The following is a 17939-nucleotide window of genomic DNA, read 5'->3' on the forward strand; positions in this document are numbered from 1 at the left end:
CCGTCCAGCGTCCCGGAGGGGGCGTTCCCATGAGGGGGCGTTCCCATGAGGGCTGTAATGTCACCTGCAAAAGGTCCGTGCTGGGATGGACTTCATCTGACCCACGAGTAGGGTGACCAATTGTTTCATGTTATTCAGCGTAATTTGATTTTAAATTGAATACAATCATAGTATCAGAGTGGCCACCACGTGCCTCCGTCATTGGATATCAGTGGCTTAGGCTGGAGGTGGCCGCCTCTGAATTTTGAACACAGGAAAAACCCTGGTAAAATTCGCGACTTAATAAAGTGGCAAATTTGTGAGGTTTTTTTTCTCCAGAATATTGCCCAACCCTCTCCCCCCCCAATTTATTTTTATTTTGATATGTGGTCCTAATACGTCATAGAAATCCCACTTGCAAAGTCGTTAAAAAAATACCCCGACTTCACCGACCGACGTGGATGCAACCAACGTCAATGGCGACCGCTATAGAAATGCATACCGCGAATGGTAAAACACAATTTACTCGAGTATAAAACTAGATAGCTTTCTTCATTCATAAATATTTGAAATGACTTGATGTGACACGACCAACGTGACAGTAAACTTATGAACTCGGGAATGCTTATGAAATAAGATAAATACAATAAATGAAGCAAAATTGCGAGAATTTCAGATCGGAACTGGGAAAAGCCAAGTGGGATAAATCCGACTTCCGACCTTCCTCGAATGCAGCATTTTTAGGCCGTCCTGAAGGGCGACATGCAGCAAGACCGCGGACAGGTTTGTCCTCATTCCGAGGCGACAAAGGTTGAGTTCAAAGTTCCCTCCTTACTTGGAGTCGCCGGCCGCCTCCCTTTTCCTTTGCGATTTGTGTCTTTCCTTGTTTGCAGGCGGCGGCACTGACGACGTCACCAATTGGCCCCGCCTTCCGTCTGACCGACGTGCCTGCTCGTCCAATCGCGGTCGTCGCCATCGCCCGCTGCGACCAATGAGAGCAGCCCGGCCGAGCCATTGGCGTCACGCTCTGGCCCCGCCCCGCGGTCTGACTGACGCGCTGCGCGTCCAATGGCGATCGCGGTCGTCGCCGGCGCGACCAACGAGCGAGGCGGGAACTGCCGAGCAAGTTCGTGTGCTTACGTTGCGTGTGCGGTGCTGTTGACAATAGGTGCGGAGAGTCGGAGACAAGTAGGCCGGATTCTTCAATCGAGAGGAGAATCAGGACGCGACCCTCGGCGTCAGCAGCAGCAGGAGGAGGACGCCAAGCGGAAGGGAGGAAGGGGGAATGTAAAAGCCACCGTTGGGCCTTCTTCATGGGAGTTTGACTGTCCGCTTGGAAGGAGAACCGCCGCCGCACCGCAGCTGCAGGCCGACAATCTGCCTCATTCCTCCGCCGCTTGGGAAAGGCTGCCCGCACCGAGCTGGAGGTAGCCCTGCCACTTAGCCGTCCCCCCCCCGCTAGATTCCCCAACATAGGATAACTCCTCGCCGCCGTCTCCGTTGCCAAACGCAGAGGATCAAGGTAAAGTACCCCACACCAGCACCACCTCCGCCGCCCCCAGTGGAGCTGAACAGCGGCTTGTCGGGACTCGGGACGGCGCGTCCAGCCTGGGCTTCAGTCGCCCCCCAACAAACCCCCCCACCCCCCACCCCATCAGTGTGTCAGCTATCGCTAGCAGCATTAGCTCCGCCTCGGTTTTTACGTCTGGGATGATGGGTGACCGTCCGAACCCGCCCAGGTAAAGTGTTTCGGCTCTGCAGAACCTCACTGACTTGATTGCATTTTCATGTGTTCGTCCGTGTTGTCATGTTGTTGTCTTTTACTTTGCCGAGGACGACGACGTGCTAGCATGATAACGGCTAGCTAGAGAGCCAGTTAGCCGCTGCGCTCATCTTAGCTTAGATTAGCTTCGCTTAGTCGAGCGGCAGCAGCAGAATTTGCACTCGGATGACATTTGCTGTCACGCTCGCGCTCAACGCTTCTTAACGCCACGCGGATGTGTCGCGTGCGCGTGGAAAGCGACTAGCTAGCGGCAAACTGCGGCCGGCTCCGGTAAAACGGGAGGCTAACCGTGCTAAGTGCTAACTGTCAAGTCGAGAGCGCTTGAGCTTCGGCAGGCCCGAAAGGAGCCGGAAAGAGTCGAAAAGAGCCCGGCTGCGGTCTGCTCTTTCACGTGGGATGCTTTCCGACGGCAATTCAACACTTGAGCGCGCGGAACGATCCTTTATCGGCACTTTTCACTCTTCGTTTCAGTTGCAAGTGCACGTCACAGACGCACTTCGTGAAGACAAACGATTGCATGTTTGGTAGATGATAAGTCCATTTTACATTCCTTGGGTTGAACGAGTGGTCTTAAAAAAAATCCATTCGGCTGCACATTGCGATGTTACAGCGGGCAATTCTCCTATCGATTCAGTATGCAGCCGAATCGATGTTTAAACATCAATTTTTGATGGGAATATTCAATAAAATGTCTTACTTAGGGATCGCACTTGAAGCATGGAAGAATTTAGTGCAACATTAAGCCTTAACATTTGATTTGAATTCTGTTCAAACATGAAACGTGTTGTTAAATGTTTGTTAAATACAGCGGCTCACAGATATAAGCCCGAAGTACAATATACGTACGAATCTTACAGCGTCCAAGTTTACGGATTCGTGTTTTTTGTTTTTATAGCAATAATGGATTTATAGATTTGTATCGCGATTAATTGGTATCGAATCGTGATACCGATTGACTCGCCACCTACCCTCGCTCGTCACTGCCCCTTTACGCTATTCTGTATTATGTCTCTCCTCACTTAGTAAATAATAATAATGCATCATCAGATTTGTGTCGCACGTTTTTGGACACTCCAAAAATGGGTGCATAATTCACGTACTACTCACAAATTCACTGTGGTGGCGGTAAACTGCATACGTAGCCACAGCTGCCCTGGGGCAGGCTGGCGGAAGCGTGCGTGGCTGCCCGAGTGTGCCTACGGCCCCTCCCACCGCCACCAAATATCCGCGCCATCTGTACACCGGTGTGAGTGGCGCTTACTTACTTACTTGTCAGCTTGCTTGTCGTTTTTAGGGATGGGGAGCTTTCACATTTGAAGCGGTACCGTTCCAATTCCGGGTACCTGGGAATTGATTGCCGGCACTCAATGGTGTTTTAGCGCCCTCCGTTTCTGCAGCGCTGCCTTTCTCTCTTGAGGGATGACGTCATCGATCAATCTACTTGATTCGTATCGTTGCTTTGCTATTACGTCTCGTATCGTCTTTTTGCTTCTAGTTTGCTGCTGTGTACTGCAAAACCCGCCAAAACCCAGCGCGTGTTGATTGGGTCTTGACGTCACGCGACATCACTCGTGTATTGCAATTGGACGATGGGCCCAGTTACTGTGGCAGCCCACGTCTGTCCAATGAGAGCAGCTTGGGAAATGCGACCGTTTGAATGGCTCGTTTAGAAAGTGACACCATTGAACTTGGCTTTGGATTATACATGCATGTTTAGAATTAGCATACAAACATAATTGGTATTTATTTGAATATTATTGTTCTTCATCAAATCCAATGTGATCAATTCTTCGCTATAAAGACCAATTATCAGCCTGCATAGTGCTCAACAGCGCCATCTGGTGGGTCCTGGCCTCACGTCAGTGGAAGTAACGCAAAGCGAAATGTGTTTGGTGGTCAAAAAGCTCGATTGGCTCGACAGGCTGCTCTCCTGTTTTGCATTTGTGACCCGCGGCCCGATTGGAAGACAAAGTGTCGCCTTCAAATCAAATCTCAAGCTCTTGCAAGACATCCCAGTTTTCAAAGAACAAAGACTTGCTTTTTGTCGTCGTCTTTTTTCTCGCCTTCCACTTTACGGCAAACTTTAAAATTGGGAAGACAAAACCTTCCGTCCACCTCCACAGAAGTTATTGCAAACAAATGTTGACAGATTGTCAGAAAGGAGCGCAAGTAAAATTGAGTCCAAATACGACTAGAAACGCCATCGCTCAGAAATTCAAGTGCATTTTCCACATTCGCCTTCTTGCCACACGCAAAACAAATTCCGTAGAAGTCGCCTGTGCAAAGCCAGTTGCTCCCGGCCTGAAAATGCAATGTTCATTTTGTCTTCTTGCGATGGACATTTGAAAGGTGCAAATTGCTGCAACTTTGTCCATTTTTGAGGTGCGTCCATTGACAAGAGAATTAAGTGTAGAATTCGAGTAGATGGATGTCTCAATTGCGATCATTTTTTTTGAGGACGCTTCACATCATATGTTCAGTCTTCATGCCAGCAGTTTGAAACAAGCTTGCAGATTGAAAGCACGTGTCAATCAAACAAGCGTTCTCTTTCGCTTGCTTTGAATGTTGGAAGAAAATGAAACCAACCTTTCCATGTTCTTCGCCGTACGTGTTGTCATCGTCGCCCAGTAAATGTTTGTGGAACCCGAGTTGAGCGGCAAAATGCTGTTGTGACCCATGGCGGGGGGCGGCCGTTTTTGTCACTTGCTGAACATGGCAACCCGGTTGCTCATGGCTCAGGTACGAGCCAATCGCGGCTCACCTGTTTGCTGCAGCCTGCGCCGAATGCAACCCGAACCCAAGACGTCAACTTCTTGTCACATTTTGCTCTTTCTTTCTCTCTACCTCTTTTGGCTCTCCCCATCTCTTTTGTCCGTGTATCCATTAGGGCTGGGCAATATATAGAAGAAATTTCCATATTGGCCCATGCAATATTCATATCGCAAAATCATTTTTACATGGAATAAATAGTTTTTGCTTTTACCTCAATTTGACCAGTCAGACACGAACGTCAAAGTGCATCACCATCCAATAGTTGAACATAAGGTTAGTACAATTAGGGATGCACGATAATGCTATGTTCAACCGATACCGAATTAACCGATCATTTCGAAAGTGTCGATAACCGATAACTAAGCCGATAATTGTTTGCGAAATTCACTTGAATACAAATATACTTTGGAGTCCAACTATAAGAGTAGCGTGTACAAATACATGAAAACGTTAAAGCTGAATTTGATTGATATCTCTGCTTCAACGACAACCAGTCATGTTTTAAAAATGCGGCAAATCTATTATTAGTGTCGTATTTCTTTACTGTCTGGTTTATCTATTTATGACGTCAAATTGGTCAATAATTGCTGATAATTATCGGCCACCGATATTATCGTGCATCTCTAATTACAATGAATTAACTAAGAATACAATGAGCTTGCTTATTTTGCCCCATGACATTTTTTTTATTCATTCATTAGGTATTAAAAATTTGACTTCTTTAGGTAATTGTTAAATATGGCAACAATATGGAAAAATGGCCCGTTTTTCCAATCTCGTGCAGCCCTGATTTGTGTCCTTCACGGTTCCACTCTCTCTTCCCTTGCTTGTGCGAGTCTCATCTTCCTGTCTTTTTATGTCTGTAAGCCCAACCCCCCCCTCCCTCCCTCCTTCCTCTTCCTGGTGTAATCCCTCCTCGCTCCTCTTGCTGCTCCTCCTGGCAGCGGGCTGACGCAGCCGTCATCAGGCTGCTTATGTAAGAGTCGGAGGAGGGAAGGGCTCCCGCATCGTCCTGCGTTCTTCCTCCTCCTCCTCCTCTTCTTCCTTTGGCCGTCCTGCGCTTGTCGCGGTCGCCCGCCGCCGTCGACTTTGACGGGCAGACAGCGAGGGTCCGATGGTGGTTCACGGGGAGGGCAGTGCCCCTCCGCCGCACAGGTAAGGCCGGGGCTGAGCTGGCAGACAAAAGCTGGTCTGATGACATCATGGTTTAGATTGGGATTCTTTTGGACGGAGCGGCGCGCACGTGACGTGCTGACCGCAGCTGAAGTCTTTCTGAATGGGCAGCAAGTGTAGTCAAAATGGCTGCCACCGCCATCATCATCATTGATATTCTTGGGTAGTTTGCTGGCCGGTCACCCGCTGAAGACTTGCTGAGTCAGCAGCTTTCTGATTGATGCTTTTCCCGGAGCGAACAGCGCCGAGAGGCTGCCGGTTGTTAGGGCGACTCGTGATGTCTGCCGATTAGCGGCGAGCGCTTAAGACGGCCGCTATGTTTGGATCTTTGATTTGGAAGACGTCAGCGAGGCGCCGCTCTTAGCATTGTCAGCTAATCCCAGATTGAAGGCGTCGTCACGCACTCTGACACCGACAACGGCGCAAGGCGTGCGCCCGGCCGGCTGTTGGTGGATGTGATGTATCGCCAAACGTGAAAATAACCATCAGCAGCCGAGCCGAACCCCGCGGGAAGCCTGTCCGGTCGCTGCAATCGGGAACATGCGTGCAAGGAGGCGGGGAAAAGACTTGATTTCAAGACTCCCTCCACATGTTTTCCTGGCCTTTGCCGTGCGGGTTTTCATGTCTCCTAAGAATCCGGACATTCAACCCGCCGCCAACGGGAACAAAAGTCACGCAATAGGAAAAAGGAAGGTCGAAAACGGCCGCCACCGAATGACTTGAACGCTCTTCAAACGATGGAGAGAGCAAAATATTGTACAGTTGTAGCGATGTGCTTACTGTAAACAAAGGCCCTCGTCATCGGCCAATGGGCTGCCGGGGAATTCATTGTCAACGTTGCTTTCAAGATGTCCAGTTTGTTTTTATTATTGAGTATGAAGAAGTGTCTCCAAAAGAAAAAGAAAAGCGTAGCATTGGGAAATAAGCGGACCGACGGCTTCGCAGAGCTTCGCAGAGCTTCGCTGAGCTTCGCTGAGCTTCGCTGAGCTTCGCTGAGCTTCGCTGAGCTTCGCTGAGCTTCGCTGAGCTTCGCTGAGCTTCGCTGAGCTTCGCTGAGCTTCGCTGAGCTTCGCTGAGCTTCGCTGAGCTTCGCTGAGCTTCGCTGAGCTTCGCTGAGCTTCGCTGAGCTTCGCTGAGCTTCGCTGAGCTTCGCTGAGCTTCGCTTGCGTTTGTGGGACGCTAGGCTGCAGCTATTGAGTATTTTAGTATTCGAGTACTCTGCTGAAAGTTCTATGCAGTAATCCAGTATTGGGATCAAACATATTTTAAGTTGGGATGAAAAGTCATTTTACGTACACAACAAAAAATAAGACCTTATGCGGGAGGCTCGTGTTTGTGCGTTTATGAATTTGGACCAGCTGACCAGTAAAAAGGCAAATAAGGCATTTTTATTTATTAACGGTGAATACATTGTGGACTTTGTTTTCTTCTCTCTCGCTTAGTCTGAAATGTCCAACTGCATTTGAATGCACCTCACGGCTCGCTGAACGCTTGTTTACGCTCTCGTTAGTGGCTAGCTTTGATTTTGAGATTTGTGCCGCATCGTACAATGACAGACTCCTAAATGGCCATATTTTCGGCTCAATGTTGTGCAAGTGCATTGCTAATAAAAGCTTCTGCTAGGCTAGTCTTAAATAAGCAAGTACTCGAGGCAGGAAAAAGCCCTGGAGGATTTTTCCTACTGGAGGTATTGTACTTACTCGAGTACTTGTTTCACCCCTACTGGGCACTTTGTGCTTGTTGTTGTTGTGAAAGTGCGAGAGAGTAACGTGCGCGTCGCTTGTCCCCCAGCAGGGCTATGTCCTCGGCAGCCACCGCCCCGCCGTCCGTGGACAAAGTGGACGGATTTTCCCGCAAGTCTGTGAGGAAGGCCAAGCAGAAGCGCTCGCAGAGCTCGTCCCAGTTCCGCTCTCAGGGCAAACCCATCGAGCTCACGCCGTTGCCGCTGCTCAAGGGTAAGCCGCCGCCATTTTCCTTCTTCAGCCGCCGTCACCATCTCGTCACCATCTCGTCACGGTTGTTTGATTCTGAAGGCAGACGATTCGTACTTTTTTCTCGAACCCTTCTTTGCACAGCATCCAAACCTCTCCTCGGGACGCTGGCGTGTCGCGAGCCGCGCCCTCGCGTGCTTGACTTTGACACCGCGGGCCCGCCGCGTCAAACCATCGAACCGTCACGTCCTTGGCCTAATAGGCTATAAGCAATATCAGATCAAAAATATTGACCTTTGACCTGCAAACATTGTGAAAATCGTCTCATTCCGTTATTAGCTGATATTGCCTGAGAGTCATCTGAAATGTCCTTTTTTTTGCATCCATTTCCGAGTAAGCGCCGAATTTCAGGAAGTCACTGAAGCGTCGTCAGTGGACAAAATTGGCGACAAGCCAGCATCTCCAATCTGCACTCGCAAGACACTTACAAGACAATCTGACTTGTCTGCTAGCCGGGACGTCGTTATCAACATCGGACGTTGCAAGCGCACGGAAAGCAGCGGGACAACTTTGAGGAAGGAGAGAAAATGAGAGGCAGTCGTCGAGTCGTCGAGTCGTCGAGTCGCCGAGTCGCCGAGTCGTCGAGTCTCGGCATCTTCAAAAAGCAGCCACTTAAACCGTTCGGTTTTGCTCCCGGCCGCTTCACTGGATTTGGACTGATTTTGCAAGGCCCACAGAATATTGTGTTCTATTGCTATCAAAACATGGAAGCTACTAAAAGAAAGATTAGAGTCTTCTTTCATCAGGAAAAAACATCTATTTCTAGCAATTTCTGTTTTGAAGCAATTAGCATTAGAATAGAGCTTATTTTCATCATTATTCACAAATCTGTTTTTTTTTTCAACATGGCCCTGGTTGATCTCTTGTACTCTGCTGCCACCTGCTGGCCGTTTTTGTAATTACTACCATTGCTTCACCCGTTCTCTGCCGTTCAAAGGCGGCATCAAAGCCTTCTGTATGCTCTAGCATAAAAACACATGGAGAAAAAAACCCAACAACAACGTATAAATACGTCATTGGGACACTTAAAACATTTGAAATACGTTTTTGGGAGCAAATGAGTTAAGATGGAATTTTTTTATGTTTTTTGCCTCCCCCCAAAAAAAAAAAAACACCGGCTCATGTTGTGGTCTTGCATTTGGCTGAATGACGTTGGCCTGCTGACCGCCGATGCTCGGAGACGGAGTTGGGGGTCAATGAACCAATTGGATGCCGCTACGCTAATTAACCGGGCGGGATCCGAGGCAGACCATCACCTGGGAGTTGCTGCCATGGAGGTTTCTGCACTGACCCGTTTGCTCGAATCAAGACATCTGTTGTGAAGTGAAGTGTCTTTCCCGCGAGCTGCGTTCAAACACGCGACAAGAAGCTTGTCAAAGCCCGTTTGGTGAATTGTGGGCCGGGTTGGCAACTCCAGCAGGCCCGTCTGAGCTTCCTGGTCATCAGGTTCAAAAGGAGGCCCTCAAAAATAGCTGCATCCCGACGTATGCACGATGCCGCCCACCCCATTCGGCCGCCCAAGCCCACCGCCATGCCCACCCCCACCCGGGGAGAAACCCGAGCCGCGGGTGTCCCTTTCCCTTTTCCCAGCAGTTGCACTTGCTCCAAACAAGCCACGAGAGGCGCGCCGGCAAACGTGCGTGGTCCACATGTCGGCGTCCCGGCTGCTGGCAACGCCACGCTCGCCCTCCGCATTTGCCCGCCGCCGAGGGAGCGCAGGTTCGACCGAGGGAGCGACGGTGGAGGTGGGTGTCGCCGGTGATAAAGTTAGCCCGGCCTGGCAGGCGTGCACGCACTTAAAATGGCACCGGCTGCCGTCTCCGTCTTGGAAAGTAGAACTTTTTTTCTAGCCGGGACTGAAAAGAGCCGCTGTTGGCGTTTGGGGCGGATGCGGCATGTCGGTCCAGCGACGCCGTTCGACTCGCGACTCTTTTCACAAATCACTCCGATCGGGCCCGAGTGGCTCTACTGTCCTAGCGGGCCGATAGCGGGCCGATAGCGGGCCGATAGCGGGCCGATAGCGGGCCGATAGCGGGCCGATAGCGGGCCTTGCACTCTTGTGGCAAAATGATCAGCGCCATTATTTCCATCATGGTTGTCAGCACCGTTGTTTCCCCGTTAGCACTATTTTTATTGCTTACAATATTTAAGGCAACTTTTTCCCCCCAATTGAAATGTCAACAAAATGCAAATGCAGGTCGTCGGGCCTCAACTTACAAACACAATCGCTTCCAAGAGCTTGTTTGTTTGTAAGTCCAATCACGTCACGTTTAAAGTTAAATTGTTATTAAATTATTTAGAAATAAAAATGTTACAACAAATTCTATGCAGAGTATATAATGTCTTTATAGTGCAATTAAAATACATTTTATTATTATTTTAAATGTATTTCTAATAAATTTGGTGTATGAAGATCTCCTTTGCCGTGCGTCATCGGACAGTGAGGCCGATCAATTGCACAAATAAAGATTGTGGCTCTGCAGTCGCCAACAAGTCGTGCGTCCAAATGCCTGATGGAAATCTATGATTGGACAGCTGATAGGCCAAGACTTTGGAAGTTGCGCAACCGCCATATATATTGCTCCTCCCACAAAACCTTTCTCTGCATACGATCCCATACATTTACAGTTTTGGAATCGGAGAACCTTTCAGACAGTACTTGGTAGAGACAGCATGATTTATGATGTTTTCAATTTGGCAAGAGGACTTCAGACATTTTTCAACTTGCCTTAAATGCACGTATAAATGATTTGCTCAATGATGTTTACAGGAGGAAACTTGTCAGAGAATTATAACTGCAATTCAACAAAAGATGCATCTGGCAAATCAACTGAGCGATCAAAGAAAAGGGGGTCTTCAAAAGTTGTTTTTTTGCTTGTTAAAAAATAGTGACCACCCCGCCACAAACCTCCCCCGCCACAAACCTCCCCCGCCACAAACCTCCCCCGCCACAAACCTCCCCCGCCACAAACCTCCCCCGCCCCACCCCTATAAGAACTGTATATGTCTAATCTCTACGTATACCGTATAGTTTATACAGTAGTCTGCTCGCGAGATGGGAGGAGCAAGATGGCCGCCCTGTGGCTTCAACGGCTTTCACTGGCATGTATCCAGTCATATATTCAGATCAGTGGTCCAAATGGACACGATGACGTAGGACGTTAGCATTACGTCATCACATCCCCACAATTTTTGCTAATATCTTTGAAGGTAAGATCTAGTAACCAGCCTAGTAACGCTATCTGGTAAAAGCCTTGCTAACGAGTCTCCCGTTTGCTTTGTCTACTCTGAAGTATGAAAATGCTTCGGGAGGGGGCCAAGTAAGACGAATCTTTCCAGAGAAGGATTTTCAGAGATGTTTTAAAAAGCGCAGGGCAAAGTCTTGATGTCGCCGGCACGCCGCGGCCTGCTTTCCTTCCTTGCGTCGCTCCAAAGTCACCTTGAGGCTCCACTCGCCCGCCGCTTGTAACCCGAGTGAGCGAGCGACACGGGAAAGCCCCGCCACTCTCAAAGTCTGCATGTGAGAAGCCATGGATGAATGGAGAGACAGCGCAGTTTGGATCGTGGACGGAGGCTTTAGTGCGGCCTTTTGGGGGCTCGTTAATGATGCTCACAATTTGCTGAAATTGTTATCATGAAAAAAGTGAAAACCGTACACGGAGGTTAATGACTTGCAAGACTTCCAATCTTTGCTGGTCTTTTCCATTTTCAAATGGTATTCCTTGAAAATCACAATGTTGGGGTTTTTTTTGGGGGGGGGGCATCAGCATGACCGTTGCTTACATGTGGCCGATGCTTTCCGGTATGTAACGTAAGTTCCTCCACATATTGACTGTTCACAAGCATATTACGTTCGCCTTCATCTGACCATGTGTGGATTTTAAACATAAAAGGGGCAAAACATGCCTTGTGAAAATGGAGCTGCACTAAAAAAAAAAAAAAACAGCCACCAGAGGGTGCTAGAACTGCACAAATGGAAATCAGCCTGACTTTTTCAACAGATGTGCTGCTTTTAATATCGTGACACGACGCCGACGGCCATATTGTGGCAGTTTCGATATCACCACATTGACGCTATCCCTAACAATCGGCGGGCCTGGTTTTTCCTCTTTTTTTTTTTGTTGCCAATTTGTCATGAACGTGGCAAGTGTGAGGCGGGGCCGCTGACGTCCGGTGTGCCGGTGTTGTTGTCGGCAGACGTGCCGGCCCCGGAGCAGCCGGAGCTGTTCCTGAAGAAGCTGCAGCAGTGCTGCACCGTCTTCGACTTCATGGACACGCTGTCGGACCTGAAAATGAAAGAGTACAAGCGCTCCACGCTCAACGAGCTGGTGGACTACGTCACCGTCAGCCGCGGCTACCTGACGGAGCAGGCCTACCCCGAAGTGGTGAAAATGGTGAGCCGCCGCCGCCGCCCGCATGTCTGGCCTTGCCGACGCTCACGTGGCGCCGTTTGCTCCTCAGGTGTCTCACAACATATTCCGGACCCTCCCGCCCAGCGACAGTAACGAGTTTGACCCCGAAGAGGACGAGCCCACGCTGGAGGCGTCCTGGCCTCACTTACAGGTGAGCACCGGCCGCCGGCCGCCGGCCGCCGGCCTCGCTCCGCTCGTGATTGACGCCTCTTGTCGCCCTTTTCCGCAGTTGGTCTACGAATTCTTCATCCGCTTCTTGGAGAGTCAAGAGTTCCAGCCCAGCATTGCCAAAAAGTACATAGACCAGAAGTTCGTCCTGCAGGTGCGCCCCGTCCTCGGAAAAAGATTTGCACCTTCGGCGCCGCTCTTGCTAAGCGCCCGATGTTTGCTTTCGTCCGTCCAGCTGCTGGAGCTGTTTGACAGCGAGGACCCTCGGGAGCGAGACTACCTGAAGACGGTCCTGCATAGAATCTACGGCAAATTCCTGGGACTGAGGGCTTTTATACGAAAACAGATCAATAATATTTTTCTACGGTCAGCGCACGCTCCATCCTTGCTTGCTGCCACCTTTTTGTGAAATGTGAAATGTGCCGCCTTGTGACTTTGCAACTTTTGTTTTCCGTCCCGACTGCAGTTTTGTTTTTGAGACGGAGCACTTCAACGGCGTGGCGGAGTTGCTGGAGATCCTGGGCAGGTATGTGGACACACCTGGACAGAAATCCCAACTTTTCAAATCTTTGTTTGGCAAAATTGCATTTGGACTTTTCTACCCGGGAAGAAGAAAAAAAAAAATCTGCTTGCGGTGTTTTGACGTCATTCCCGCCAGCCCGAAATCTTTGCCGTCAAGCTGCTTTCAAGAAGGAAAGCAAAATATTTTCCTCAAAGTCGCTTTTCCGCTTCAAGATGAGGCGACGAGTTGCCGGCTGCCGAGGATGGCAAAGGACTTTTTTTTTTCTGGTCTTGATTTTGCTGGCGCGCGTGAATAATTGGGCAACGTCTGGATGATTTGGGTCGGTGTTTGTCCGTCCCGGTCCTCGGGACGCGCTATCCAGCCCGTTTCACGTCTCTCCCGATTCCACACGCAAGTGGCATCGCATCAGCAAGCTGTGGGGAAGCCTGATAATGATCCTCACCTGTGTCTGAAAAGGGAGACGTGGGAAACCAGCTGGATCGCGTACCTCGAGGTTGACAAACCAGCGATTGTATGCAAAGACATCAATTATGAACTCAAACCATCTTTCCTTTCATTGCAGTATAATCAACGGTTTTGCTCTGCCGCTGAAGGCGGAGCATAAACAGTTTCTGGTCAAAGTGTTGATCCCGCTCCACACGGTCCGCAGTCTGTCGCTCTTCCACGCGCAGGTACGCGGCACGCACGCACGCACGCACGTCACCACGCATGTTGCGACCCCCGCAGGTCACGTTGTCTTCTTTGTTGTGCGCAGTTGGCGTATTGCATTGTACAGTTCCTGGAGAAAGACCCCACACTGACGGAACCCGTGAGTACGCAGCGTACAACGTTGAAGCCATTGCGGGGAGCGCGGCCACGTTAAGTGCCGCTTCCTGCCAATCAGCCACCTGCCGTGACGAGCGGTGCCACGGATCGTCATGGATCCGTGCTCGGTACCGTTCGGACACGTCAAAGCTGCTGGAACGTCCTCGACGTGACGCGCTAAGCCTAGCGTCAAAATAAAGTTGCGCAAATGCAGTCATATGTTGCCGGCAGTGCAAATAGCCTTTAGTGGACTTTTACTTTGAAGTTGACGCACATCGTGGCGCGACGAGAGCTTGACTTCCCTTTTAGACGTTACTTGATAAGAGTTGACAACACAAGCCCAAACTCATGTTTTTGGACACTAAGTAACCACTAAATAATTAGACCGTCATTGTATGATATCATAATAATAATAATAATAATAATAATAATAATACATTTGATTTGTAAAGCACTTTACGTTTGACATCAAAGCTCAAAGGCATATAGAATATGGCAGAAGTCTCTGCCGTAAGCGGCTAGCGGTTAGCGGCTAGCTGTTAGCATGAGCAACGAGTGTCTGTTTGACGGCTTACTTGAATTCGTTTTCAAAATTGTGGCCCGAGACTACTTTGTAATTACTCTCCTTGTTTAAAGTTAAATTGCGCCTTGAGCTCTTTTCATTATTTAAAAAAATGAAAACCCTCAACTCAAAATGTCAAACTTAGCTGAAACTTTAAGCCTTCTTTTACACATGAAGCGTTAAAAGTAAGAACGTTTCTGCCTCATATTGCACTTGAAAGTTGTGTTCCTAAATCCGAAACGGCGATATTACACACTTTGAATCCTTTTTTTTTTTTTTTATATGGGAAAAGTGCTTTACAAAATGAAGACAAATTACTACTTGTCTTTAATTATCTTTTTTTTTTTTTTTTTTTGAAAAGCCATCCGATCTGTGAGTCCGATCCGTGATCCCATCTGAACCGTGACTTTTGTGATCCGTTGCACCGCTAGTCGTGACCAAACTGTCTTCTTTGTTCAGGTCATCCGAGGATTGCTGAAGTTCTGGCCCAAAACTTGCAGTCAGAAAGAGGTGAGCTTCCGCTTTTGCTTTTGCTTTTGCTTTTGCTTTTGCGCTTGCTTTTGCGCTTGCGCTTGCGCTTGCTTTTGCGCTTGCTTTTTGTTGTCGTGGCTGCCGTGGCTTGAACCCTTTGCGTGTCTGGCGCCAGGTGATGTTTCTGGGCGAGCTGGAGGAGATCCTGGACGTGATCGAGCCCACCCAGTTTGTGAAGATCCAGGAGCCGCTCTTCAAACAGATTTCCCGATGCGTGTCCAGCCCGCACTTCCAGGTGGGCCGCTGCCGCCGTCGCCGCCGCTGGGGGCGCGAGCCACGGGCGGCTGGGCATTGTGACCGTTGCTGGCGTTTGCGACCCGCAGGTGGCGGAGCGGGCGCTGTACTACTGGAACAACGAGTACATCATGAGCCTGATCGAGGAGAACTCCAGCGTCATCCTGCCCATCATGTTCGCCAGCCTCTACCGCATCTCCAAAGAACACTGGAACCCGTGAGCCCACGCGGCGTCGCTCACGTGACCGCCATCCTCCCCGGCTTTGCTCTCACGTGTGCTGTGGTGTTCCTCAGGGCCATCGTGGCGCTGGTCTACAACGTGCTGAAGGCCTTCATGGAGATGAACAGCACCTTATTTGACGAGCTCACCGCCACGTACAAGTCGGACCGCCAGCGGTAAGAACTTGGCTGGCTGTCTTTGGTTCCGTTGTGTTGACGCGGTCCAATGATTGGAACCGCTTTAACATGTCAGCCCCGAGCGGGACACGCCCACTCTGGCCGGCGCCGCGCACGTAGGCATCGTCCTCGAGGACGGGACTCACAAAGCGTCCGCTTCTTCGCTTTCGTCATACGCACGTTTGCTTCAAATAAGGCGCACTTGCAAGTCTTACCTTTTGTCAAAAATGGAGAGCGCGCCGAGTTCTGAAACGTGTAAATGTTGTTGTGCAACTTTGGCAGGCGCTTCGCTTGACTGCCTGCAGTTGGCTTTCCGTCCACTCATTTTATTCAAATGTTGAAGAAATGCGAAAATAAAACGCTAGCAAAAACGTTTCCACTAATGGAGCGATGGCAAAAGCCGGCATCGTTTGTGAGGAGACGCACGCTAACGAGACGAGACGGAAGCTGGCGTGTTCGATGGCGAGCTTGGCCAGCTGTTGCTTTCCGATACGCAAGACGAGGACGATCAAAAGCAAACGCGACTTCAATACTTCAACTCACTCTTTACGTTGTTCAATTCTTCAGGAAATTCCTTTTTTAAAACCTACGCTAGCATTTTTAGTGTGAGAGCATGCTAGCATATGTTTTCAGCTGTCAAATGATGATGAACGGCGCCCGCACCCAATAGGGCGGTGCGCCTTGTGCGTGCGTTAAATACACAAATCCGTAAGCGAGACGGCGCCTTTTAAAACCTGCGCTCGCATGAACGGCCTCCACATCTGTTGCGATCCTCCCGGAAAAGAGGGAAGTCTGGGATTCAGAAGCAGATCATCCTATGCCAGCTTTCACGTTTTCAAATGACAACATTCCTCGAAAATCACAATGTCCAAAAAACCACGGAGGCCGATTGTCTTGACGATTGCTCTGCGCGTGCGCTTCCGCTTCGTCCTGCACGACAAACCTGCCGGTGACGGCTTTGATTCGTGGTCAGTGCGCGTTGTGTGCCCCCCCCCCCCTAGTGTTGAAGAAGAGAATGACATGTTGCCTGAATGTTGGCTGCAGGGAGAAGAAGAAGGAGAAGGAGCGCGAGGAGCTGTGGAAGAAGCTGGAGGACTTGGAGCTCAAGCGAGGCCTGAGGAGCGACGGCATCATCCCCACTTAACCCCGCCCCCTCACATCAGAAGAGCCCCTCCCCCCTCCCCGCAAAAGGCCGGCAGCGTCTGCAGTTTGGAGCGCGAGCGCCGCTGGTCTCTTAATTCTTTTTCTTATCTTTTTTTTTTTCCTTCTTGTGTTTGTGCAATTTACTTTACAATAGATTCATCATCACGTCTGTTTTCATGCTTTCAACACTGTAAATATTTTTTTTCTTTTTCCCTTCAACTGATATTATTGCAAACGGACGGAACAATAATAAAAAAAAAACACAAACAACAACAACAAAGAAAGTGACTTGTGTGGGTGGGACGGACGTCAAACAAAACCAAATGGTTGGACCTTTGTCACCAGCTGTCCATTTTTTCTTCCCCCAAAAGCACTCGTGCGTTTGGTCCGAGGGGAAAAAAATGCGCAGTGTCGAGCTAGCCAAGAGGAGGGATGACTTGTTGACGTCGACATGGCGCGCAACCTTGATGTTAGCGAGCTAGCTAGCGAGCTAGCGTGCTCACTCTTTGTGAAGCCGAAAGTAATCATTTGTTGTTGAGCGACGAGACGACTTGTGGCAGGACGGCGCGCTGGCGTTGGGCTGCTGCTGACGATCCAATCAGACGACTGCTTGGGAATGTTGTTGCGAACCCTTTGCAAAAGTCAGGAGATGTCAATGGGAAACAAACGGCTGCTCCGTCGTCACCAGGCTCCTTTTATAATCGGCCGTACTGTCGGCCGCCATCGATCGGCGATGCCTGGCCGACGCCCCGTGACCATGTTGACAACACAGTCAAATATTGTACGCGCTTCTGATCAATCTTGCGTTTGTGGAAAAGAAAGGAAGCAGAAAAACGGCTTCCTGTCCATATCAGCGTGGGCGGCCATTTTGCCCCTTGCTGGCCACTCAAAATGACATCGCAGTTGCTCAGGTACAACCAATCACGGCTCACCTGTGCTGCGGGTGCGCTCATGTGACGTTGGCCCGCCAGGTACCGTGATGTCATTTTAGGTGGCCAGGAAGTGGCAAAATGGCCGCCCGCCCTGTGCCCTCAGATGGATGCCAACAACGGCAAACTGAAGCGCATTGTCAGCAACATTTTGGACTTGATTTTGTCGTTCGGCGTTGATTCGCACCTCCAAACTACTTGACTTTGCTTCCAATATTCTTGTACGCCGCTGTAACATAACCTTGTGCACACGTTCCACTTCTAACTTCATTTGGGATCCAAAATGAAATGTGAATAAAAATGGTATGAAAACAAAATGTTGTAAAAGATTTGATGTAAACGTAGTGCAAGTGAAATCCAACCAAAGTGGATTTCACAAATGTTCGCGATTCCAAAAATGCAAATTGAGTCAAAGAAACAAAAGGGCATCAGCAATTGTGTATGCAAATCAATCTTCGGTGAAGTGAAACCACTCAATTGAAGTGGAAACTACAAGCTGATGTGCACTTTTGACATTTATTTGCGCAACCACTAGAGGG

At 49.5% G+C, this 17939-nt stretch overlaps 1 protein-coding gene across 2 annotated transcripts; it reads left to right on the top strand.

Annotated features, from left to right (window-relative positions):
* The first annotated feature begins 1108 nt into the window (after window positions 1-1108).
* Window positions 1109-17717, top strand: ppp2r5eb (protein phosphatase 2, regulatory subunit B', epsilon isoform b). Of its 2 annotated transcripts, none has more exons than XM_077565757.1 (14): window positions 1109-1718; window positions 7499-7662; window positions 11896-12092; window positions 12160-12261; window positions 12340-12432; window positions 12514-12644; window positions 12745-12804; window positions 13364-13472; window positions 13556-13609; window positions 14627-14677; window positions 14814-14933; window positions 15022-15149; window positions 15227-15328; window positions 16373-17717. In XM_077565757.1, the coding sequence occupies exons 1-14, from the start codon at window positions 1690-1692 to the stop codon at window positions 16470-16472; spliced, it is 1440 nt and encodes a 479-aa protein (XP_077421883.1). In that variant the 5' UTR covers window positions 1109-1689; the 3' UTR covers window positions 16473-17717. The 2 variants fall into 2 exon arrangements, with proteins under 2 accessions (XP_077421883.1, XP_077421874.1); XM_077565748.1 differs by lacking the exon at window positions 1109-1718 and adding an exon at window positions 1755-5689.
* The last annotated feature ends 222 nt before the right edge of the window (window positions 17718-17939 follow it).

The sequence above is a fragment of the Vanacampus margaritifer genome, chromosome 1 (assembly GCF_051991255.1).
Source record: "Vanacampus margaritifer isolate UIUO_Vmar chromosome 1, RoL_Vmar_1.0, whole genome shotgun sequence".
Taxonomy (NCBI): Eukaryota; Metazoa; Chordata; class Actinopteri; order Syngnathiformes; family Syngnathidae; genus Vanacampus; species Vanacampus margaritifer.

What these genes read in the sequence shown, in the direction of transcription:
- ppp2r5eb (XM_077565748.1), top strand. Translation starts at nt 5,649, where the DNA reads ATGGTGGTTCACGGGGAGGGCAGTGCCCCTCCGCCGCACAG. An exon ending in ACCAGAAGTTCGTCCTGCAG is followed by an intron (nt 12,433 to 12,513) that starts GTGCGCCCCGTC and finishes TCGTCCGTCCAG; the next exon opens with CTGCTGGAGCTGTTTGACAG. An exon ending in ACCCCACACTGACGGAACCC is followed by an intron (nt 13,610 to 14,626) that starts GTGAGTACGCAG and finishes TTCTTTGTTCAG; the next exon opens with GTCATCCGAGGATTGCTGAA.